The 25314-nt window shown below is 40.5% G+C and overlaps 1 protein-coding gene across 2 annotated transcripts in view; it reads left to right on the top strand.

Annotated features, from left to right (window-relative positions):
• The window catches only part of GPA33 (glycoprotein A33), a 59444-nt gene that overhangs the window by 17910 nt on the left and 16220 nt on the right, over positions 1-25314 (top strand). For both annotated transcript variants that reach the window (XM_078156518.1, XM_020974707.2), the window contains 2 exons: positions 17815-17969; positions 20048-20264. In XM_078156518.1, coding sequence (XP_078012644.1) covers positions 17815-17969; positions 20048-20264 — 372 coding nt within the window. The remainder of the gene's footprint in view (positions 1-17814; positions 17970-20047; positions 20265-25314) is intronic.

Consider the following 25314-nt stretch of genomic DNA (forward strand, 5'->3'; position numbering starts at 1 on the left):
TAAAAATAACCAGCATTTAAATAGTGCTTTAAGAATTGGAAAGTGCTGTAGATATGTTTCACTGGATCCTTACAACAAACCTATGAGGCAGGTGCTTTTATTATCTCCATTTTACAGATGAGGAAACTGAGGCAAGCAGAGGTTATGTGATATGCCCAGGTTCACACATCTATGAAGTGTTTGAGGCAGGATTTGAATTCAGGTCTTCCTGACTCCCACTCTTATTCACTGTGCCACCTAACTGGCTACCTCTAGGGTTAATTTGTTATCAAGAACAAACTAACACTTGTGACCAAACTGAAGGATTTGTTTTAGAGACTTGTTCTTCTGTGAATATAAATGGGATAACCCTAGACTCCTCAGGTCCCAATCAGACCAAATCCTTCTAAGAGGCTGGGAGAGTGGTTTCACCTGCATCATTTAAGAAAAAACCAACACACACATATAATTTCATTAAACATTTCCCAATTAGATCTAAGAAAATTTTAATATTCATTTTTTTTACATTTTGAGTTCCAAAATTCTCTCCCTCTTTTCCAAAATCTACCTCCATCTTGAGAAGACAAGCAATTTAATATTTGATTAAATATGTGAAGTCATGCAAAACACATTTCCATGTTAGCCATCTTGTAAAAGAAAACACAAAACAGAAAAATAGAGAAAAATTTTAAAGTATGCTTTAATCTGCACTCAGAACTCATCAGTTCTCTCTCTGGAGGTGGATAGCATCTTACACCATAGGTCCTTCAGGATTGTCTTGGATCATTATATTCAACATAGAGTAGATAAGTCTTTTACAGTTGATCACCCTTACTATTGCTGTTACTGTGCATAATTTTCTCCTGGTTCTGCTCACTTCACTTTGCATGAGTTCATATATGTCTTCCCCTGAAACCACCCTGCTCAATCATTTCTTACAGCAAAGTAGTATTCCATTGCAATCATATACCATAGGGTTAGTCATCGGTCGGTCATTCCCCAATTGAAGGCCATTCCCTCAATTTCCAATTCTTTGCCACCACAAAAAGAGCTGCTATAAATATTTTTGCACAGATAGGTCCTTTTCCATTTTCTTTGATCTGTTTGGGATATAGACCAGTAATGGTATTGCTGGGTCAAAGGGTATGCACAGTTTTTTAGTCCTTTGGACATAGTTACAAATTGTTCTTCAGAATGGTTGGACTAAATCACAACTCTACCAACAGTACCTTAGTGTCCCAATTTTTCCACATCCCATCCAGAATTTGTCATTTTCCTTTTCTGTCATGTTAGCCAATCTGATAGGTATGAGTTGGTACTCAGAGTTGTTTTAATTTGCATTTCTTTAATCACTAGTGATTTAGAACATTTTAAAATGTGATATTGATAGCTTTGATTTCTTCTGAAAACTGCCTGTTAATATCAAGGGAATCAATGGGAAAGAAATGTGAAGGAAGGTGGCCTAGCAGTACCAGATTTCAAACTATATTACAAAGCCGTAATCATGAAAAAATCTGGTATTGGCTAAGAAATAGAGTGGTGGATCAGTGGAGTAGGTTCATAAATGACCTTAGTGATCTAGTGTTATGGTTTATCAAACCAAAAGGTCCAAGCTTTTGGGGTAAGAACTCACCATTTGGCAAACATTGCTGGGAAAACTGGAAAGCAATTTGGCAGAAACAGGACATAGACCAGCACCTCACACCATATACCAAGATAAGGTCAAAATGAATAAATGGTTTAAACATAAAAGGTGATACCATAAATAAATTAGAATAGCATGGAAAAATATACCTGTCAGTTCTATGGGAGAGGGAAGAGTTTATGACCAAATAAGAGATAGACAGGATAACAGGAAGAAAAATGGATAATTTTGATGACAAGAAATTAAAAAGCTTTTACACAAACAAAACTAATGCAGTCAAAATTAGAAGGAAAACAGGAAATTAGATGGGGGGGCAGACATTTAACAGCAAGTGTCTCTGATAAAGCCTCATTTTCGCATACATAGGGAACTGAGCCAAATATGTAAAAAAATTAGAGCCATTACCCAGTTGATAAATGGTCTAAGGACGTGCAGAAAGTTTTTGTGCCTCTTTTTCCATTTGGCTAATTCTGTTTTTTAAGGTATTTTCTTTATTATTTTTGTGCCTCTTTTACCAAGCTGTTAATTATTTTTTCATATTCTTTCTTTGCTCTCATTTCTTTACCTATTTTTTCCTCTACCACTCTTATTTGATTTTGAAAATCATTTTTGTTGGGTTTGTGTCCAATTAACAGTTTTTTCTTTGAGACTTTTGCTTGTAGCTGTTTTGACTTCATTGTCTTCTTCTGAGTTTGTGTCTTGATCTTCCCTGTCACTAGGGAAGGGTCAGGTCAGGGTTTTTTTTGTTTGTTTTTGTTTTGTTTTGTTTTGTTGCTTATTACTTGTTCCTTTTTCCACCCTCTTTCTTGATTCTGAACTTTGTGTTACAGTTGGGCTCTGTTCCTGTGGCATGGGGAGAGGAGAGGCACTATCTCAAGCTTCAAGTTTTTCAAACTGGGGTCTTCAGAGCTAGTTCTGGAGGTTTGGAAGTTTTTGGTGGTGTGATCTGGGGAGAGGTGTGGTCCTTGTTCTCCTGGTCTTCACTCTGGTCCTTACCCAGGAAGGGTTCCTGACCCCTTGGAACCAGAAATGATACTACTCAGGACCTTATTTCCTTAGGGCAAAAGCGATACTATTCCTCAGGGTCCCTAAACCCTTGTGACAGAAAGTGATACTGCTTCCCCTTGACCAAAAGCTCTCCTGTCCTCATTTGAACTATGACGCAGAAGTGGGTATAGGCAATGGAGTTGCCAAATAGCCTCTGGTCCTGCAACCTGTGCTATCACAGAGGTCCTCTGTAATCTCTTTCTGGCCAGTTGCCAGGTCCCCTTACCATCTCTGGCTTGAGAGCTCTCCAAGGTGTTGGCAGAGACCAAGACCTAGTCCCACCACTGGTATTTCATCCATGTGGGCTCTGGGTCAGCCTCCTCCCCCATGTCACAGATCTCTTTCTGACCTTCTGAGTTGTCATGGGCTAGAAGAATGTCTTACTTTCACCTTTTGTTGGCTGTGCCACTCCAGAATTCAATTTGAGACATTATTTTAAAGTTGTTTGGAGGGAAATGTTGGGAGAGCTCTGCTGAGTGTTCCCCTAATCCACCATCTTGGCTTGCCCTAAATACTCTGCTTCACCTACATTCAACACTGCTACAACACCCTAAACCTTCTTTGCATCCCAAGACAGGACATTTTACTTTTTTCTTCACTCTCTTCTCTGAGCCCCAAATTCCTTCATCTGTAAAATGAATGGGTTGGACTAGATAAACTCTAAGGTCCCTTTCTGTTTTCATACTTTACAATCCTATGATTCATTCATTCATTCATTCTATAAGCACATTAACACATTCATTTATTCAACAAATTCCTGCCTACACCTAGCATGGGGGTGTAATATGACAGCTGAAAGTCTGAGGATAGCCAAGGGAAAAATGAAATAACTCAGGTTGAGTCAATACCCCACCCTTCCATAAATCTGGGAAGAAATGAAGTTCAGGAAAGAGTCAAGATTGTGAGCAAATCCTGGAAAAGATTGGGAGGATTTTTAAAAGACTGAGCCTCAGGGCCTAGAGACCGAAGGCAAATGACCATCCTTATCTCCTGAACTTGTGATCCTCTCTTATAACTAGCTTGGAATCTCCCCCTTCATCTCTCACTTCCCCTAAACCCTTCTTACCTACCTACAACCTCAGGGATGACTGAAAGGAATTGAAATGGCTTTTTAAAAAATTGTTTACATGAAGCCAGAAGGCATGTGACCTGTGGGTGAACTCAGCCTGTGGAACCAGTTCTTGGGAGATTTCCCTGCCTCCTGAGGGACAATGTCTTTCCCGGGAGGCAAGTCTTCTGAGCCAAGGCAGCCCAGCTTGGGCCTCAGTGTGGAATATCCCCCACCCACTCACAATTTCTGTTTTCCTTCCAGAGATAGAACATGTAGCCTAGGGGGTTGGGTCTATCTGGGGACATCATTCCTCTCCCTAGTGGTAGAAAGGAGTGAGGGAGAAGGAAAATTGGGCTATGCAGTTTTTTTTGAAAGTGATTGTGTTAGATGTTACATAATCTTAGCTCAGTCCCAGGTGAGGCAATAAAGTCCTTTAATACTTTTTTTTTCTTTTTTACAAATTATAAGGGATCTGAAGAGGCAGCCTGGAAAGAGAACTGGATCTGGGACCAGAGAACCCAAGTTCAAATCTTAGCTTTACCACTTAGTATATGAGCCATCTTAGGCCAGTCACTTAATCATTCTGTGCCCCATTATTGGACTAATTACATATCCTTGTATAGTAATTTTTAGTGATAAGCCAAAAGCCCATCACAAAGTCCAATAAGTGCCACAGGAATTGAAAGATGGAAAGAGCTACTATAGCTGGAGTCACTGGGGCCTAATGCGGGAGTTATAACTGGAGTTGGCTCCTGAGACATGGACTTCTTCTTTGCCTCTTATATCATGAAATCTTATTTACATGCACAATCCTTAATCTTGGCCTGACACACGTGGTCCTCTTCCTTCCAAATCTGACGTACCTGGAAATTCCTCCCCCTCTTTCTCTGAAATACAACTCAGGGAGCTGATTCTACATGGAAGGGTTCCTGATACGGTGTCTAAATCAATGTTCACATTCCCTTTTTTGCAGTACCTATGCATTTCATGGGTAGCAAGACTGACCTAATGAAAAATTATGAGAGAAGTGAAAATCAATTTCACCTCTCTAGGCCCTTTGGCTTTGTCCCTCTCACTCCCTATATCCCTGGTGCCAGTGACTAATACCTTTGGGTTGCCCTGGGTGTATAGAACTCTCAACTGCGGGAGCCCAGCTGGGCCTGCCTTTCTAGACAGTGACTCATGTTTCTTAATCTGTCTCCCTTTATCAGAACTCTGGACAGTGACTCATCTTTCCTAATCTATCAGTACTCAATCTAGCATAATAATAAGTATTTAATAAATAGTTTTGGCGGCTCATTTCTAGGGCTTTGATAGGTAAAAGGGTAAAAAGCAATAATTTGACAAAATCATTTGTGCTAAAGTACCAATGGGCAGCAATAGCTTATGATACTCATTCTGCTAGATAATGTTTGTACTTTTAGAGGACTCTTTCGATACTGACCCAAAGGAATATGGCTCTAAGATTTGGAAATGTCCTAGAAGTTCTCTGGTCCAGTTCATACATTAAGCATTAGACTCTGTTTGAAGGCTTTCAGTGACTGGGAATAGGTCATTTCCCAAAGGAGTCCATTCTCGTTTTAGACAGATTTAGTTATTAAGAATTATAAAAATTTAATTATTAAAAATTTCTTACACTGCACTGCTTTCCCATCATTCCTATCCATTAGTCCTCATTCTACCCTCTGGGGGTCAAGTAATCTAATTCTTGTTAACAATTACAACCTTTCAAATACCTAGGAACATAGATGAGTTCTAGAGTTAGGGACCTTAGACATCATATCGTCATGTTCTGTCCCCTCCTAGACTAAAAGTAAAGACAGAAAAAGTGAAGTGATTTGCCTAAAGTGAATTCACCAAAAGTAGTGGTGTCAGAGCTGGGATTCAAACACATTTCCTTTCTCTCCAAATCCAATATCCCAGACTTTACATCTTCTCTTTTTCAAATTAAACACCTTCACCATAGTTTTAAGTCCTTTTACTATCCTGATCACCTTCCTTTGCCCATGCTCCAGCTTGCCATCATCCTTCCCAAAATATGGCACCCAGAACTGAATACTCCAAATGTGGTCTGAGCACGATAGAATATATTGTTACATCATCTTTCTAATTCTGAATACTGTCTATTAATGGAATCTAAAATCAAATGAGCTTTTTTGGTTGACAGAGAACCTAAGAGTTGGAAAGGCCTGTAGAGACCATCTTGTCCACCCCATACCTGAACAACAATCTCATCTTTAAGATAATGATAACAACAACAATTAGCATTTATTTATAAAGTGTTTTAAAGTTAGCAAAGCACTTTACAACCTTAGTGCATTTTATCCTCCTAACAACTTTGGGAGGTGGATGCTATTATTACCCCCATTTTACAGTTGGAGAAGAGGGAGATAGAGGTTCAGTGATTTGTCCAGGGTTACACAGCTAGCTAGTAAGTGCTTGAGGCCAGATTTGAACTCAGGTATTCTGGAACTCTAGGTCCAACACTATCCACCGTGTCAGCTAGCCTAATGTGTTGCACAGGTAGTCACATAGCTTTTGCTTGAAAACCACAAGTTAGGAGAAAACCAATACCTCCCAAGGTACACCATTTTGGTTAAACAAATTTGGGTTAGCTTTTGTTTTGGGGAAGTTCCTTCTGACTTCAGGCCTTAATTTGTCTCTTCAAAGCTTCTACCCATTCTACTAATTTTTTTCTCTCTGGGGCTCAGTAAAACAACAAATCTAATTCAGCTATTTGCATGGGACAGCCCTTACAATACTTGAAGACCCTATCAAGTCTTCTCTTCACCAGATTAAACATTGCCCCTTCATTCAATATCATACTGACAATCTGTTGTCCACAAAAAGCTCTAAGCCACAAGGTTAGAGGATCTCTGAGAGTCAAAGGATCTTTGAAATTATACACACACACACCACACACACACACACACACACACACACACACACACACACACACATATATACATATATATATGTATGTATATATAGCCCCTATATAAAGGGCAATCTCTTCCCTTCAGAGTTGAAGAAACTGAGGCCCGGGAAAGCTAAGTGGCTTGCCCATGGTTACTCAGTCAATCACTCAGTCAACAAGCATTTAATGAGCACCTACTATGTGCTAGGCACTGTGCCATGCACTGAAGATGGAGATATAATGAATGAAGCAATCTCTACTTACGAGGATTTATTTTCTAATGAGGGAGATCATATGTACATATAATAATAATAGTAAGTTTCTATAGGGCCTTAAGGTTTACAAAGTGCTTTACCAATATTATCTCATTCTCTCCTTATAACAGCCCTGGGAAGGCAGATGCTATTGTTATTTTCATTTTACAGGTGAAAAAACTGAGGCTGAGAGTGGTCAAGTGACCTCCCCCCAGTCACACAGCTAGTAAGCATCTGAGGCCAGATTTAAACTTAGGACTTCCTGATTCCAAGTACAATACTCTATCCACTAGTCAATCAATTGCCTATTTCTGTATGTATATATATGTATGTATGCATTTTATATACACATATATGTAACTATGTTTTCATAATATATATGTATATACACATGGACATATATATATATATATATATATATGTGCATATGTGTATGTATGTATATGTATATGTGTACTTATATGTATATAAAATAGGGATAGGGACCAGAACTGTAATTTCATCATTATAGGAACTCCCTAGGGAGGAACTTCTCTGTCAACGTAGGCGGACACCTTCTCTGCATCTTATAGTCTTAGAGAGGTAGAAACCTGAGAGGTTAAGCCACTTGCCTGGGGTCACACAGACAGTACATGTCAGAGACAGGATCTGAATCCAGGTCTTCATGACGGCAAAGCCAACTCTCCATATGCTACGCCACACTGCTTTTCTATAAAAGTATTCATAGAATAAATATAAAGGAAATAAATACAAAGTATCTAACCACAGGGTAATTTGAGAGGGAGGGCCCTAGCATGACTTCCTTATAGACAGTCATACATCTTGAAGGAAGAGAGGAATCCTGTGTGAGGGGGCAGAGGGGAAAGGTGTGATGACAGGAAATCACAGGAGACTATGAGTGGCACATGGATGAGGAACACAGGCCAGTTTGGCGGGTCCCAGAGTGTGGAAGCAAAGTAATATGCAATGAGGACAGAAAGATGGGCTAGGGAAAGGTTGTGAAGGACTTTAAAAGCCAAACAGAGGTTTTTGTATTCAATACTAGAGGCAATCGGGAGTCACTGGCATTTATTAAGTAGAGAGGTAACATGATCAGATATATGATTAAGGAAAGTCACTTTGGTAGCAGTGTAGAGGATGGGCCAGAACGGGGAGAGGCTTGAAGCAGGGAAACCAAGCAGGTGGCTGATGCAATCATCTAGGTGAGGGGTGTAAAGGCAGCTTCCTGAGTAGAGAAAAGGAGATGATGCTAAAAATTAGCATTTATACAGTGCCGTTAAGGTTTGCAAAGCCCATTATCTGTTACCTGATTTGATCTTCACATCACCTCTATTCATTATCCTTATTTTACAGATGGGGAGAATGAGGCTGAGAACGTTTAAGTGACTTGCCCAGGATGGCACAGCTAATCAGTGTCTGAGGAAGGATTTGAACTGAAGTTCAGCACTTTGTCCAATAAGCTGACGTCAGTGCTCCTTCCTTAGGACTTAAGATAATTTAATCATGGATTAAGCATTAAATCAAGGACATCTGTTCATTTTGTCCGTAAGGATATTAGAGGGAGCTAGGTGTTGCAGTGGATAGAGTGCTGGCCCTGGAATAAGGAAGACCTGGCACTTGCTAGTTGTGGGACTTTGGGCAAGTCATTTAACCACTGTCTGCCTCAGTTTCCTTATCTGTAAAAAAAGAGATGGATAATAATAGCACCTACCTCCTCAAGCTGTTGTGAGGATAAAATGAGGTATAGAAATGCTATAGAAATGCTAGTTATTATCATCATCATCACCATTATTACTTCAATTCTTCCTGCTAAAGTAGTGAGATCTCACCACTAGAAGTTTTCAAACAGGTTATAGGGCTGTGGGTCCAGGATGCTGCAGATTAGATCCCTGCACTGGGAGGGAGGCTGGATTAGTTGATCTGCAGGTTGCCTTCCAGTTCCATGGGTTCAATGATTTCCTGATTCACAATGAGAATGTCAGGCTAGGTGGGAATATAAGGTGGGGCTAAAAGGAGAGGAAAAGGAAATATTTAGGGAGATGCAAGGAGTATTTTATTGCCCTTTAAAACATCCCCTTTGGGCAATTTCCTGTTCCCTACTGCTGTTTGTCCTTCCTTCTTGAAGAGGAGGACCATGGCATCAAGGAGGTGATACCATGACTTGCAAGTGACTTGGATTTAAGTGAAGGAGGGCTGTGCAAAGTTACCAGCCTCTCTTTCTCCTCTGGAGCCATCAGGGTCCAGTGGCAAGATATAGATCAGGACGTTGGGAGATGGCCCTGGATGCAGTGAGAGACCTTGGCGTTTTTAAGATAAGGTCTTTAACAGGTCTTAGTTTGACTGAGGCAACACTCATTCAGTGATTAAGGCTAGTCCCATACTATGGATACGACAGAGATCAGCTTTGTTCCCATTTTATCTCCTGTAATAAAACAACTGGCTTTTCTTTGCTTGTGAAACTCTGCTGTGTGGCCTCCTTTTCTGCTCCTATGAATTCTCCATTTTCTCTCTGCCTGCTAAGCTGGACTTCAAGTTGCCCTGGTGAGTGTGTAATGACCTTTGGTCCCCAAACTGTAATAAGCCCCATTGCCCCAGTGATTCCTCCTTTGTTTCCTGGTCCCATGAATCATAATTATCCAGTATGGGTGTGACCTAGGGTGATATAATTTAAAGGTGAAACAGTTTAGAGATCATCCTGTCCAGTTTCTTCATTTTACAGAGTAGGAGGTAAACTGAGGCCCAGAGAAGTAAAGTCAGTCAATAAGTATTTATTAAATACCTACTGTGTGAGGCACTGTAGTATAAGGAACAAAAGGGTTTGAATCCAGACTCCAAAGCTATGGGTAGGTGCTGAAGGAAGTCAAGTCATCACAGAACTTGGAGCTCTTTGGGAAGTATCTTCAGTTCAATTCAATGAATTTCATTTTATATCAGTTCCACAAGCATCAGCTAAGTACCTACTGTATGCAAAGCACTGAGTTAGGCTGGAAGGAGACCCAAAGTTTAGACAGACCCATCCTCACTTCATGTAGGAGCAGTACATACAAACACACACAATTATAATATATACTATTTCAGAAAAAAACAGAGAAGTACATACAAAAGTGCCTTGTGAGTAGAAAGGTCATTACCAAGATGGAAGTAAATTAGAGAAGGCCTAGAGGCAGCTGGTGGCTCCATGGATCAAGTGCTGGACCTGTCATGAGGACTTGAGTTCAAATCCTGTCTCAGACATTTACTATGTGGCCTTGGCCAAATCATTTAACCTCTCTCTGCCTCAGGTTCCTCATCCATAAACTGAGGAGAAGAATAGCACCTATCTCCCAGGGTTGTGATGAGGATCGAGTGAAACAATAATTGTAAATCTTTGAACTCAGCGCCTGAGAAGTAGTAGGTGTTTTAAGAAATGCTTGTTTCCTTTCTTCCTGTGAAGAAAATGGCATTTGAGTTGGGCCTTAAAGGATGACAAGTGGAGAGGGGAGAGGGAAAACAGGTGCAGAGAATAGCTGTGAGCAAAGGTATGGAGATGGGGAAAAAACCCATGGACGTTCGAGGATACATTTTTAATTTTAATCTGCATTATCAACGTTTTCTTCATCATTCTCTTGTTTACTCAATCAATAAAACAATAGTATCAAGCCCTGATGTATGGTATCTGCCCATTTCCAAGGTATAAATGCTCACACTAAAAATGTCACAACTGCTGCTCAAGAGGTGGTTAGAGCTGACACCAGCGCAACTCCTTCATTTGGCCAGTTAGGAAACTGAGGCCCAGACCAGCAAAGCAACTCGCCCCACATCCCAGGAGTAGTGAGTAGCAGAGGTGAGACCGGAAGTCAGGCCCTCGAATTCCAAATCCAGTTCTCTTTCCACAGGGCTTTGGCAATCGTTAAATCCAATCCGTTTCATCCTGATCTCTTCCTTACAGCTGAGGAAACAGTTCTAGGGGGTTGGATGGACTTGTGGCCTAGCTAGTGAGTGGCAAAAATGAGACTACAATCCACGCATCCTGACCCCTGACCGACTGGTTTTGTTTGCTTTTGCTTTTTGGTTTGTTTTTGTCTTTTCATGGAGCCATGCTGCTTGAGGGGCAAGTGGGAGCTGTTGAAGATTTTATAGCCATATCATTCTAAATATGATTTGATCTAGGCAAAGGGAGGATGAATCAGATAGCAAAGTGAAGGGAGAAAAAGAGGGCTCGATGGACAGAGCTTTGAAGAGCTCCACCCCTCTTGATAGCTACCTGCACCATTATCGTCCCTTCTCCCCTGCCAGGAGACTTGCACAACAAGATGACGGCTGTCCAAAGGGAATTTCAGAGTCTGGGAAATGTGGCCCAGGTCCTCCTCTCAACAGCTCTCCCACCTTCTCCCAGGTGCCTTCTATTCCTCTAGCTGGAGAATAGATTCTTCTATTTCATGGTTAGAGATCTAACTTGAGATGCAAATACTCCTCTGAGAGGTCAAGCAAGGCTTCAAATACGCATTAAGGTGTAGATGACTGGTAATAGTCCTTTTCTGAGGGCAGGTTTTAAAGAGGACATTGAAAAAAAGTTGAGGTAGGGAAAAGGTTACCAGTTTTAAGATTTTACCCCTGGATCTGTCCTGATTTCTGGGTGGGGTGGGAAAGCATTAAACCCAATTTATGGATCATTCCAATTCTCCTTACCTCTCACTTCACCTAAGGGAAAGTCTCAAAGCTCCTCTTGTGGGGACCCATCCTGAAATCATTCTTGGTTACTATGGGGCTGTGGTCTCCTCTTAGATTAATCCTGTCTGAGGTTGCAGGCTAATCCATAGGAGCAAAAGACTCTTTCTAAGCTATCTGTGCATTCTCCAAGAGAAGAGAAAGGGATCAAAACTAGGGAATTTGGAGTTTCAGGATTTTTTTCACCAAGTATTAGCCTTTTATTTTTAAAGTCAATGAAGAAGCATTTATTAAGTGCTTAATATGTGCCAGGCATTATACTAAGTGCTGGGGGTGGAAAAGAAAGGCGAAAATAGGCCTTGACCTCAAGGAACTCACATTTTAATGGGGCAACATGCAGACGACTATGCACAAAATATATATAGTATAAATGAGAGGTAATTTCAGAGGAGAAGTATTAGAATTAAGGGAGGCCAGGAAAAGCTTCCTGCAGAAAGTGGAATTTTAGTTGAGAACTCAAGGAAGCCAAGGAAGCCAGGAGGCAGAAAGGAGAGAGAACATTCCAGGCATGGCGGACAGCCAGTCCAGAGATGGAGTGTCACGAGTGAGGGATAGCAAGGAATCCATTGCTACGGGATCATAGACTACGTGGAGGGGTTGAAAATCTAAGAAGACTGGAAAGGTAGGAAGGGGCTGGGCTGTGAAGGGTTTTAAAAGCCAAGCAGGATTTAATATTTGATCCTGAAAGTAATCGGGAACCATTGGAGTTTAATGAACAGGGAGATGACATGGCCCGATCTGCACTTAGGAAAGATCAGTATGGCTGCTGAGTCCAAGATGCACTGGAGAGTAAAGGACTTGGAGTAGAGGGGCCAACCAAAGGACAATTACAATAGCATCACCTCCAGGCATGGAGCGATGGGAGTCTGCACCAGAGGCAAAAGGGACCTGAGTTACATTAAATTAACAAGCATTTCTTAGACTCCTACTACATACCAGGTACCATGCTAAGAACTGGGAATGAACAGAAAGGCAAAAAACAGTCTCTATTCTGAAGGAGTCTACAAGGGTCATTCGTCTAGCCCTTGAAATTTACAGATAGTGGCACTGAGATATACAGAGGTTAAGTGATTTTCCCAAGCCACTCAATAAGTCCATCATCGGGGAAGAATAAAGAGCATTGTATTTGAAGCCTACCTCTTTTGCTTACCGGCTATGTGACACTGAACACAGCTTCCCTCAGATTTCTCCTCTGTAAAATGGACATGTCGGACTAGGTCAGGAATGCTTTACCTGAGGTTGAGAAATTTTAAATAAAAAATTTTGGTAACTATTTCAATATAAAATTGTCCTTTGTCATCCTATATATTTTATTTTGTGTAATTAAGAACAGTATGGTGAGAAGGGATCCTGAGGCTTTACAAAATTGCCTACCAAAGAGGTCCAATCCAAATGATCTCTAAGGTCTCTTCCAATTTAAAATCACGTGGTTTTATGAAAGTTTACCAAGTTAGCAGCAGCATCAGGATAAGAATTCACTTCTCACTTCTTAGCTCAGGTCTCTTCCTACTAGAATGCACAGCAGAAAAATAGAAAGAGTAAATCTTACAAAAATGCATTTCCATTACAAAAAAAGATAGAGGGGGACAAAATAAAGAGAAAGGGGGAAGGTTTTGTCTAATTAATGGTATCCTGAAGTTAGCAAATAACGATGTTGTTTAAGGTCATTACGTCTTTGGGTTTGGGTGGGAATCTCTTGTCTCCCTTTGAATCAAGCCAATTAGGATTTACTGACTATCTTTCCTGTGCCTAGTAATGTGTTAGGCGGTCTTCCACCTATAAGGGAGAGAGACAGGGTAGGAAGTCAAGGCAGGAAGATGCTCAGGGCATTCAGATTAACTTCTCATCAGTTTCCATCACTATGACCCTAGGCAGTGAGTGGTTTCCTCTGCCTTCAGCTCTTCCCAATGCACTGTGGACAGCTGGGAAATCTGCCATATGATGGAAAGCACATCAATCTTGGAATCAGTCAAGAGACTTGGGTTTGAACCCTGGTTCTACCACTTACTAGCTGTGTGACCTCAAAATAGACATTGTGGAGAAAGGGTCCGCCTTCCTCATAACTACCAGCTACAGCTACTGACAAACCGCTACCAATAGGCAGATGGGAACAGTGGTGCCCCTCAGGCCACTGGTCCTACTTCCAGCCCAGCTCCCCTAGCCATCATCATAGCAACTCCTGTGACAAAGGGACCATCCCCACCAACTGCCCCACATAGAGCAGCCACAGAAAAGGAAGTTCTTTTACCCAAAGTCCTTGACATCATCAAAAGGTTCAACACCAGAAATTAATAAGATTTTATCAGTGTTGTCTCCCTGTTAGAATATGAGCTGCTGGAGAGGAAGGATTGTCTTACTTTTCTATTGGTATCCCCAGCACTTAGCATAGTGCTTTGTACATAGTAAGGGCTTAATAAATACTTCATTCATTCATTTATGCCTTCATTCTGGGCCCCAGAATCATCATCTGGAAAATGAGCTTGGGGAACTAAATGATACTTAAGGCTCTAGTACCCCGACTTGTATTGAGGAGAAGTGCCTTGTCCAGCATTCCATAGATAGTAAGTGGCAAGCTATCAGCATGGGCCCCTATGGGTTGGGGTTCCCCTAGTTATCAGGGGCCTGGGGGCTGGTGTCCCAGTTCCATTTAACCACTAAAGCCACTATTCTTCCTGTATACATTACAGGTGCTTCTTATCTGACTTCCTTTGTTTCTCCACCTTTCCCCAACATCCATTCAGGCATTGGCTGTATTTATCCCCTCTCTTCCCTCAGGAGACTGCTGGGAAGGCAAATGGAGCCATACCTGTGAAATGCCTTGAGTGCCCTGAAGAATGGCACTTCTCAACACTATATATTGGAGGTATTTGGTGCCCCCATCAGACTTTTGTCCTTCTGTACAACCTCCTTATGAATGTGTTTTGTTTTTTTTTTAAGTGAAAATGGATTTTCTTATGTGGAAAAATAATATTTGTTTCCCCAGGGTATACACTAAGATGATATGAGTGTGTGTATTTTGCATGGGTCAATTCCATAAAACATTACATTAGCCTTTTCTGGTGCATTCCTTTCACTGGGCTATTTTAGTTTCTTGTCAAAACTGGAAATAAGAGTAGTCTGCCATGACTTGCTCTTAATGAAGCCATGCTGGCCCTTGGTGACTATGATTTTTTTAAAACATCCATCAACCAACTCTTTTTTTTTTATCCATTCATTCTAGAATTCAGCCAGGAATCAAAGTCAAGCTTGTTGGTGTGGTTTGCAGATACTACTTCCTTTCCTTTTCAAAAAATCTAGACAACGTTTGCTCTTCTTCACTCTTGCAGTAACACTCCTATTTTCCATAATCTTTTAAATATCACTGACAGTGGCTCTGCAGTCACATCCACCAGTCCTTTCAGACCCTGAGATAAATATAGTTCATCTGAGCCAAGTGGCTTGAGCTCATCAAAAGCATCTAGTGGAGGTGCTCTCTTACCAGCTCCCCACTTATCTTGGGAATCAGCTCCCTATTAGCCATCTCTGTTCTGTCCTTTCTAGTCCAAAGGTTATTTTCCTTGGCAGAAAACAGTAGCAAAATAACAATGGAGCAGCTCAGCCTTCTCCTTTTGTCAGATCTCACTATCCTATCCACCCTGAGCGGTGGGCCTAACACTTCTTTGATCCTCCTCTTTTGCCCATTATAACTTAAAAAAAACATCCTTTTTCATTGTCCTTACCTTTCCTTGTCAGTCATTGGGTCACATTCCTGTATTCAACCTCAGTTCCCTGGTCTTATTCCCACCTTTTGTACTTATATAAACAACATATATTTATATTTTCCTTTTAAAATACATTTTATTGATATCTTTTGTTATTCTATCACCTAGATTTCCCATCATATTCCTCCTGACCTCTCCTTCCAGAGAGCCATTCCTTTAAATAAAATATGAAAAAAAGGAAAAGGAGAAAATCTCCAAAAAACTAAATTTTAAGACATCCAAAAGTTATGATGTCAGTCCCCAACACTGTCAATTTCCCCCTTCTTCAAAGGTCCAAGGAAAGGTATCTTCTCACACGTCTTCTTTAGGGCCAAGCTTAGTCATCATAATTTCAGGGCATCAAATGTCAATTGTTTGTTGTTCTTCTTTTCATTTACATTGTCATAGTCATTCTGCATATTGTTTTCTTGGCTCTGCTTACTTCACTTTGAATCATTTCGTATACATCTTTCCATGTTCCTTGCTATTCCTTATGTTCATGGCTATTTATATCGCACATTAATATTCCATTAAATTAACATGCTGCAGTTTGTCGAGCCTGTTCCCCAATCTGGGGGCCTCTACTCTGTTTCCAATTCTTCACCACTACAAAAAGTTGCTACTAGAAATACTTTGCTGTACTGGGGACCTTTTTTGTTGCCTTTGACCTCCTTAGTGTATATGTCCAGCAGTGGACTCTCTGTGTGGATCAACGGGAACAGCTACTTTTCTTACATAATTCCAGATTGCTTTCCAGAATGGTTTAGATATATATGTTTAAATTATTGATATCTTCTGTTTTCACATAACCTTAGTTTCTATATAGATCTTCCTCTCTTCTCCCTTTCTCTCTCTCTATACATATATATGTATACATACACACATATATACATATACACATGTTCTCCCCTCCCCAGAAAGTCATTCTTCTTAACAAATAATAAAATGAATAAAAAATAAAATAATAAATGGAAAGAACAAGAAAAAACCAGTTCAGTAAATCCTAATACACCATTTTCATCTAACAGAAATCCAACACTTCAATTGTTGCTCTCATCCCAGGGAACTTCAGCATATATATTGATGCTCTCTGAAATACTCTGACTCCCTAGGTTCTCATTCTGCTCATTTCCATTGCTACACAGAGAAATAGATCATCAGAGCCTTAATCTTGCAATCACCCACAAGTGTTCCACGTTCATGGACTCAAAAAATTATTTTGTCCATTCATATTTATCATCCATCTTTTTCTATGCCTTACAAACTCAACCCTATTTTTTGTTCTCACCCTGACCGCCATTCCCTTCATCCCTCAACTCTTTCCCTGGTCATCACCCAACACTGGCTACACTCTTCCTCCTTCCTTTTCTTAACTCCTGTTTAGCTCCACTCTATCCTCTACTCTCAAATCTCTTGCCTTTTTGTGATGTAGCCAATTACATTTTGACCCCCAAATTGGCTTACTTTGACAAACCCCAAATCTACATTACTCCCATCATCTACCTCCTTTATTACTAATCCATGTGCTGTTGAATTGAGCTTTAGAATGTCATGAAACCATGTCATTTGGGTCCATACTATTGCACTGGTTTTCCCCATGCTTGGAATGCTCTCTGCCTCCTCTTGGTCTCCTAGCTCCCGTCTTCCTTCGAGATTCACCTCACATTTCACCTTCTACCAGAGGCCTTTCTTGGTTCTCAGCTGCTACTATTTTCTGTTCTGAAATGACCTTCAATCAACTGCATTGTTTACATTTTTCTCCCTCTTTGAGTTCCTTATATTTGCTTTTCACCTGACTCATAGTAACTGTTTAATAAATCCTTGTTGATGACTTGGTCCACACCCATACTCTTCCAACTCTGCACAAAGGGAAGGAATTGCAGTCTTCTCTCTTTTTCAGTGTCAAGTTTGGTCATTATAACCTGTACATATCTTTTAAAAATCTTAACATGTAGATGAGCTCCCTAAACACCCACACCTATGTCTTTCAGACAATTAATTTTTTTCCCAGTTTGTCAGAATTATTTCCTTTTGTGTCTTCAGAATTTCGTTCTTCAGGGCTTCCCATCCCTCTTTACCTATATTCCCTTTGAACCCTTTGAAATTTGTCCTCCCCAAACTTAAGGCATGTGTCAGACTATTCCTGGCTTTCCTCTCTATTACAAACAAGGAGGAAGTCATCATTTCTCCTCAAAGTTCCAAGGAAGCACTTCATCCTCCCTCCCCCATTTTTGGCATCCTGGGACAATGCCTTATTTTTCCCATGTTAGATACAGCTCTGACCATCTACTTTGCTCCTTATCTTTTCTGGCTATTGTGTGGTGATTCTGTTGGGGCTACTGGCCTAGAGTACCTCAAGGCTATTGACCTCACTCTCACAGAAATATGGAACTCCTTTGAAAGTGTTTTGGAGTGGAAAGGGCAAGTATCAGTTAAATGCATTTGTCTCACCTCACTTTCTCCCTCCATTTCAGTCTGGGGAACAGCTTATACCATCTCTGTGCAAACACCCACGAAGGTCCTACGAGTTGCCCGAGGAGAGAATGCCACACTCCCATGCTTGTATGAGACAACAGTTACAGGAAGAAATGGATTCATCCAATGGGATAAGCCTCTGATGGACCCTCCAGTAAGAAGCCATACATATTCTTAGTGGTGGTAGAAGAAAAGGGTTTGAGAGAAGTAGGTTTGGGCAAGTTGACTTAATTTTACTGAGGTCACCTGGGATACGTTGGTGTGGCAGCTTCACCCTCGGATGTGGCTGCCGAAGAGTATAAGCTAGGTACTGAGAGCATTATACATAGGAAGAATATCTCGTTACCTGCATGCTGATTTTAGCACTATTGAGAGGGCCGACAGTTCTCCTTCTTTCCTGACAGGGATGGCAACTTGGGGAGGGAAGTCTAGGGAAGGGCAAAGCTGGGAAGATGAGAAAGGGGAATGACAGGGAGAGCTGCTTTACAATTTTGCCTTAAGTAGTCCTGCCTGGGGACTGGAGTGTGTATTCTCTCTTCCTCCTTCCCTCCCTCCCTCTCCCTTCCTCTCTCTGTCTCTGCCTTTCTCTCTTTCTCCATCTGTCTGTCTCACTGTGTCTCTCTCCCTTCCTCCCTCCTTCCCTCTGTCTCTGTCTGTCTCTCTTCCTCTCTCCCTCCCTCTGTCTCTCTCTGTCTCTGTGACTGTGTATCTCTGTCTCTCTCTCTCTGTTCCTCTACCTTCTTCCCTCTCTGTGTCTCTGTCTGTCTATTTGTATGTCTCTGTCTGTCTATCTCTTACTGTGTCTCTCTCCCTTCCTCCCTCCTTCCCTCCTTCCCTCTGTCTCTGTCTGTCTCTCTTCCTCTCTCCCTCCCTCTGTCTTTCTCTCTCTCTGTCTCTGTCTCTTCCTCTACCTTCTTTCCTCTCTATGTCTCTGTCTGTCTATTTGTCTGTCTCTGTCTTTTTGTTTGTCTGTCTCTTTCTCTCTTGCCCATTGAAGGTCTTCAATTAAAATGAGACTCCACCTTTGGTAGAGAAAGTGTAAAGTGTGTCCTATAGAACAGAGAAAGTGTTCTCTTTTGATTTTGTTGGCACCTGGGGATGATTTATTCAACAACAGACTCATTTGACAAACACTTATTAAGCACTTTCATTCATTCCTTCGCTCATTCATTCATTCATTCATTCATTCATTCATTCATTCATTCTGGCTATTTCCAGGCACCTGAATATCATGCCACCTGTACTTGGACTCCTAACAATTATAATTTTCATCATCATCATCATCATCATCATCATCATCATTATTGTCATCATCATCATATACAATTATTATATAAGTATAATAATTATTGTGCACTTTGAAAACTTCAAAGCCATATAAATGTTAACTATCATTATCATCATCATCATCCTGATTATGCAAGGCACTATGCTTGGTGTTATGGGGAGAGAAAGAAAAATATGACAGTTTGGGTCCTGTCCCTGACCTGTTTAATTTTTCTCTCTCCTTAAATGCCCAACTCAAATGCCACCTTCTTCAGGAAGCCTTCCCAGATTCTCCCTAAAAAATGACCTTTTTCTTCAGACCTCTGATAGAATTTTGGTGTTTTTTTTTCAATTCTCTAAAGAACTTATATAATATTGAGAAATAGCTATCTGTGTTTGTCTCTTAACACTGTACTGGCTTGCAGGCTCTATGAGGGATGGGACTGTGCTTTATCTAAACTTTATATTTCCCCAGCACCTGGCAAATAGAAGTTCTTAGTAAATATTTGTTGAATGACTAAATGCCCAATTAAGAAAAAAAAAGACTGGATAAATCACTTTAATTCAAGGCTATTGTGACTAGTGGATAAGGTGCTAACTAAGTGCCCTAAGATAATGCTTTTTTCATTACTGTGGTTCAGTGTGGTATAGAAAAATTTTTTTTTGAGAGGATTGGGCCTCCCAGTTCCAGTCTGCTATTTACTAACCGTGACTTTTGACAAATTACTTTCCCTTTCTGGAATTCAGTTTCCTTATCTAAAAGGAGGGACTTGTAATCACTGATAAGGTCTCCTCCAGCTTCACATCTTCTGGACCTTTACCTGATTCCAAGCTTCAAGGTTCTAGGACCCAGAAGGGCTAAGAACCAAGGCTGGCAACTGGTATTAGGGGAGCTGCCTATCCTGGCTTAGTACTGGGGCATTCCTGGTGGGGCAGGAGGTTAATAACATTCCTTGTTCCTTACAGATTCAGGTACTGGTATGGTCCTTCTCCTCACAACAGTACACCTTTGGGAATCAGTACACAGATCGAGTCAGGCTGAGTGGCAACTACATGTATAACGATGCCTCCATCACCATCAGTCAGCTGACCATGGACGACAATGGGACCTATGAGTGTTTACTGATGCTTGATGGAGATTTAACTGAAAACAGACAAGCGAGGATGGATCTAGTTGTTCTGGGTGAGAGGCAGCGACTACTCCCATCATCCTCTTGTTCCCTTTCACAGGTTTGGGGGAAGTAGTCCTCTAAGAAGAGGAATCTGATTTTAAATAAAACCACACAACATTAATTAAACATCTGCTATGTGTTTGGCGCTGTGCTGATATAAAACCATGCTCTAGGGAACTGGTGGGGAGATGCTTCTGATCCTTATCAGCACAAGATAGTGGAAAGAGTGTTGGGTTTCGATTCAGCAGATCTGAGTTCAAATCTCAGTTCTGCCACTTAATACCTGTTTCACCTTGTGTTACTTGAGGCACCTACATGACACAGTTGAGGCTGCTGGGCCTGGAGTCAGGAAGAACTGAGTTCAAATTTAGCTTCAGACACTTACTTATTAGTTTCTTCAACTGTGAAAATGAGGATAATAACAGCATTTGCGTCTCAGAGTTGTGAGGATTAAATGAGATGACATTTGTAAAGTTCTTAACACAGTGCCTGACATAATAGGCTCTTAATAAGTGCTTATTTCTTGCCTTCTCTCCTTCCTCCCCACCCTCCCTTCCTTCCTGCCTGCCTTCCTTTTTTCTTTCCTCTTTTCCTCTCTCCTTTCTTTCCTTCTCTCAACTCCCTCACTTCCTTCTTCCCTCCTTCCTTTCCTTTCCTCCTTCCCTTCCTTCCCTCCTTCCTTTCCTTCCCTTTCTTCCTCCCTCCCTCCTTCCCTTCCTTCCTTCCTTCCTTTCTTCCTTCCTTCCTTTCTTTCTTCCTTCCTTCCTTCCTTCCTTCCTTCCTTCCTTCCTTCCTTCCTTCCTTCCTTCCTTCCTTCCTTCCTTCCTTCCTTCCTTCCTTCCTTCCTTCCTTCCTTCCTTCCTTCCTCCCTTCCTTCCTTCCTTCCTCTCTTAATCTCTCTAGGCCTACTTCTTCATCTAGAAAATGAGAGGACTAGACTAGATGATTTCTGATTTCGCAGGTCTCTTCCAGCTGTAGACCTAAGATCCTAGCTGATTCCATGACACTTTGTCCATCCAAAGAAGCATGGGCATTACTGGGGACTTCCTGCAAGGCAGCAGGATGTAAGGAAGGTGAATTGTTTAGGTGCGGGCATGCTGAGACCAGTGCTTATAGAACAATGTTTAATGACAGATATATATTTGACACTAGTTGTAGGGTCAAGGAGGCAGAGAGGTGTGTGATTGGCTCAATCTGCTGGTATTCTCCAAATCTTATCAATCACAGTATCACCAAATCATAGATTTTGAGCTGGAAGGAACTAAAGAGGTTATCTTGTCAAATTGAAGCTAATACAGATCAAGTGGCATTCCTAGGATCACACAGGGCAGAACTGAATCTGAGCGCTGCTACTCTTTCTTTTTTTTTTTTAAATTAAATTAAATTTATTTCTGTCACATTTTCAGTTCTGAACTGTCTCCCTCCCTCCTTCTCCACCCTGCACGAGAAAGGCCACCATTTGATGCAGATGATATAACCTATGAATGTTATTTTCTCCTTCTACTAATCCTCTCAGTCATTCAGGTTCAAAACTTCAGTCTTCCATCAGTATCTTATCTCATTGTTATTAATCTAATTCATGCCCTGGTTGCCTCATATTCAAACTATTAACTTAACCACGTAACTGGTATCCCTAACTCAAATCTCTTAAGCTGGTCATCTTGTCATTTCTTTTCCCATGTATCCTCTCCTATCCACTCACACAGCTGCCATCCCAGCTCAGGCCCTCATTGTCTCTTGACTGGATCATTACAATAACACCCTACTTGATTTCCCCACTCAAATCCACTCTCCTCTTTGCCACCATGGTTATTTTTCTAAAGCACAGATCTGACCATGTTACTCTTTCCCAATAAACTCGCATGGCTCCCTATTGACACTGGGAACAAATATAAACTCTTGTGTTAATTTTTTTTAAAAAAATTATTTGTTTTATTCTGAACTTAGGAAATAAAACAAGCATTTCCATAACAAGGTGGAATAGCAAAACAGAAGATTGTGCCTGAGATTGCAGATCTGTTATGTACAACTTGCTATTCCTTTCAAATATACAACAAAGTTATCCTATAACTTTCTTCCTTTTTCCCTCTCCCACCCAAAACTTTGAGATGGCTACCATTAGACACAAATGTGTATATATACACACAAATAGAGCTATGTCTATATCTATATATACATATATGCACATATATGTATATAAGTGTATGTGTGTGTATCTATGTATGTGTTAGTTCTTTTTCTGGATTCAAACAGCATCTCTCTTCATAGGATCTTTGAGGTTAATTCGGCTATTTATAATAGAATGACTTGGTTGCTGAGACTTGTTCTTAAAACAATACTGCTGTTACTGTATACAATGTTCTTTTGGTTCTGCTCATTTCTATCTTCATTATTTCATGGAGGTCCCTCCATGCTTTTCTAAATTTGTTGAGCTCATCGTTTCTTAAAGCAGAGTAATATTCCATCATGAACATATACCACAATCTGTTTAACCATTCCCCAATTGATGGGCATCTTTGCAATTTCCAGTTCTTTGCCACCATGAAGAGAGCTGCTAGAAATATATTAGAGCGTGTAGGTTCTTTTCCATTTTCCCTAATCATCTTGGGAAACAGACCTAATAGTAGTATTGCTGGGTCAAAGGGTATAGGCAATTCAATAACTCTTTGGGCATAATTCCAAATCTCTCTTCAAAATGGTTGGATCAGCTCACAGATCCACCAGCAATGAATTAAAGTCCCAATTTTTCCACATCCCCTCCAATATTTATCACTTTCCCCTTCTATCATCTTAGCCAATCTGATAAGTGTGAGATAATATATCAAAGTTGTTTTAATTTATATTTCCCTAATCAATAATGATTTAGAGCATTTTTTATATGGCTGAGGCATAATACATTCTACTCCAGCACTTCTTTTTAACTGTATGTATCTGTCATTTTAAAATGTTTCTTCTAAGCAGAATATTGTTGGATTCTGATTTTTAATCCATTCTGCTATCTGTTTCAGTTTTATGGGTGAATTCATCCCATTCACATTCAAAATTGTAATTACTATTTGTGTATTTCCCTCCATCCTATTTTTTCTCACTATTGTCCTTCTTAGCCTCTCTTTTTACCCCATCCCTCCTCTAGTTTACTTCTAACTACTACCTCTCTATTTCACACCCTTTAAAAGAATCTCTCCCTTATCCTCTTCTCTACTCCTCCTTTTTCTTGTTCTGCCCACTCCTCTAAGAGTCCCTCCCTTTTCTACTCTCCCTACCCTCCTAAATCTTAATCTATACATCTTTTTAAACCTCCCCCCCTTATCATGTTCCCTCACCTTATTTCTTTATAAATTTAGAAGACTTTTATACCCTTCAAGATGTATGTGTTGTTTCCAGATCTGATAAGAGTAGGATTCCAGCACTACCAGCCTCCCATTTCCACCTAATTCTTCTGTATCAGTTCTTCCTCTCACACTTCATTTGTATGAAATAATTGCTCTTTTTACCTTTTTCTACACAATTTTGCTTTTTAGAATCACCACCTCATACTCAGCTTATCCCCAGCCTTTCTTTCAAACTACCCAATTACTAATGACAGTCTTAAAAATATGGTTTTCATTTCCGTGTATAAAAAGTAAACAGTTTGACCTTATTGAAGCCCTTGTGATTGGTCTTTGATGTTTACCTTATATTTCTCCTGGATCTTGTATGTCAAATTTTCCATTAAGTTCTGGTCTTTTTGTGACAAAAACCTGAAAGTCTGCCAATTTATTGAATGCAGTTTTTTTTTTCATTCAGGATTATACTTAACTTTGCTGGGTGAGTTATTTTTGGCCACAACCTCAGTTCTTTTGCTCATCAATATATAGTATTCCAAGACCTGTGGTCTTTTAGTGCAGCATATGCTAGGTCTTGTGTAATTCTAATTGTGGTGGCACAGTATTTGATTTTTTTTCTTGTTGCTCATAATATTTTCTCCTTAACCTTGGGGTTTTGAAATTTGGCTATGATATTTCTGTGGGTTTTCATCCTGTGATCTCTTTCAGGTGGTGATTGGTGGGTTTTTTTCTATTTCTGCTTTGTCCTCTTGTTCTAAAATTTGAGGGCAATTTTCTTTATTTCTTGTAATATTGTATCAATATTCTTTTTTTTAAGGTAGTCTGATAATTCTTATGTTTTCTCTTCTTGATCTGTTCTCCAGATCAATCATTTTTTCTTATGAGATGTTTGACATTCTCTTCTATTTTTTCATTCTTTTTATTTTGTTTTATTATTTCTTGGAATCTTATAATGTCATTTGCTTCCCCTTGCCCAATTCTAGTTTTCAAGGAGTTGTTTTCTTCCTTAAGATTCTGGATCTCTTTTTCTAGTCCATTGACTTTCTTTTCATAATTTTCTTGGCTTTCTTGGATTGTTCTTATTTTTTTTCTATTTTTTTCCTTAATCTCTCTCATTTGATTTTTAAAATCTTTTTAAAGTTCTTCCAAGAACTCTTTTTGGGCACATGAGCATTTGACCTTATTCCTTGGAGTAGAAGAGACTTTTTTTGCTTTAGTAGCCTCCTCTGAAAATGAACCCAGGTCTTCTCTATCCCCATAGTAGCTGTCTTTGGTTGGGTTCTTTCACTTTTGCTTACTCATTTTGGTCTTGTTTTTTATTTTTAGCAGCTTGTTATTATAATCACCTCTGGTCTTGGGGTGTGAGGGATGGTGTCTCTGGCCTCAGGTCCTTCTTTCTGTTATATTCTGAGCATTGTCCAGGCCCAACCTCAGCCCTCCTTTCCCCCTCCAAGCCACAGCTAGGACCCCCAGCCATACTATGCTGGAGATGCTTTTGCTCCCTGAGGACCCTCCTGTGGCTGTGACCTTCAGTTCTCCCCTCTAGCCTGGAATCAAAACCAGTAACTCAGCTCTCCTGTAACTGCCCACAACCAGCAGTGTCTCTGCTCCACTGCTTATGCACTCACCTGGCATGTGCTGGTTCCTTCTCACCTTCAGGATGTCCAAGCAGCATAGCTGGGCCTGGTGTCCCTCAACAGCAGAGGGTCCTTCAGTCTTCCCCTGCTAAGATGTC

Source organism: Phascolarctos cinereus, unplaced genomic scaffold (assembly GCF_003287225.1).
Source record: "Phascolarctos cinereus isolate Bilbo 61053 unplaced genomic scaffold, phaCin_HiC Scaffold_5;HRSCAF=322, whole genome shotgun sequence".
Lineage (NCBI taxonomy): Eukaryota > Metazoa > Chordata > Mammalia > Diprotodontia > Phascolarctidae > Phascolarctos > Phascolarctos cinereus.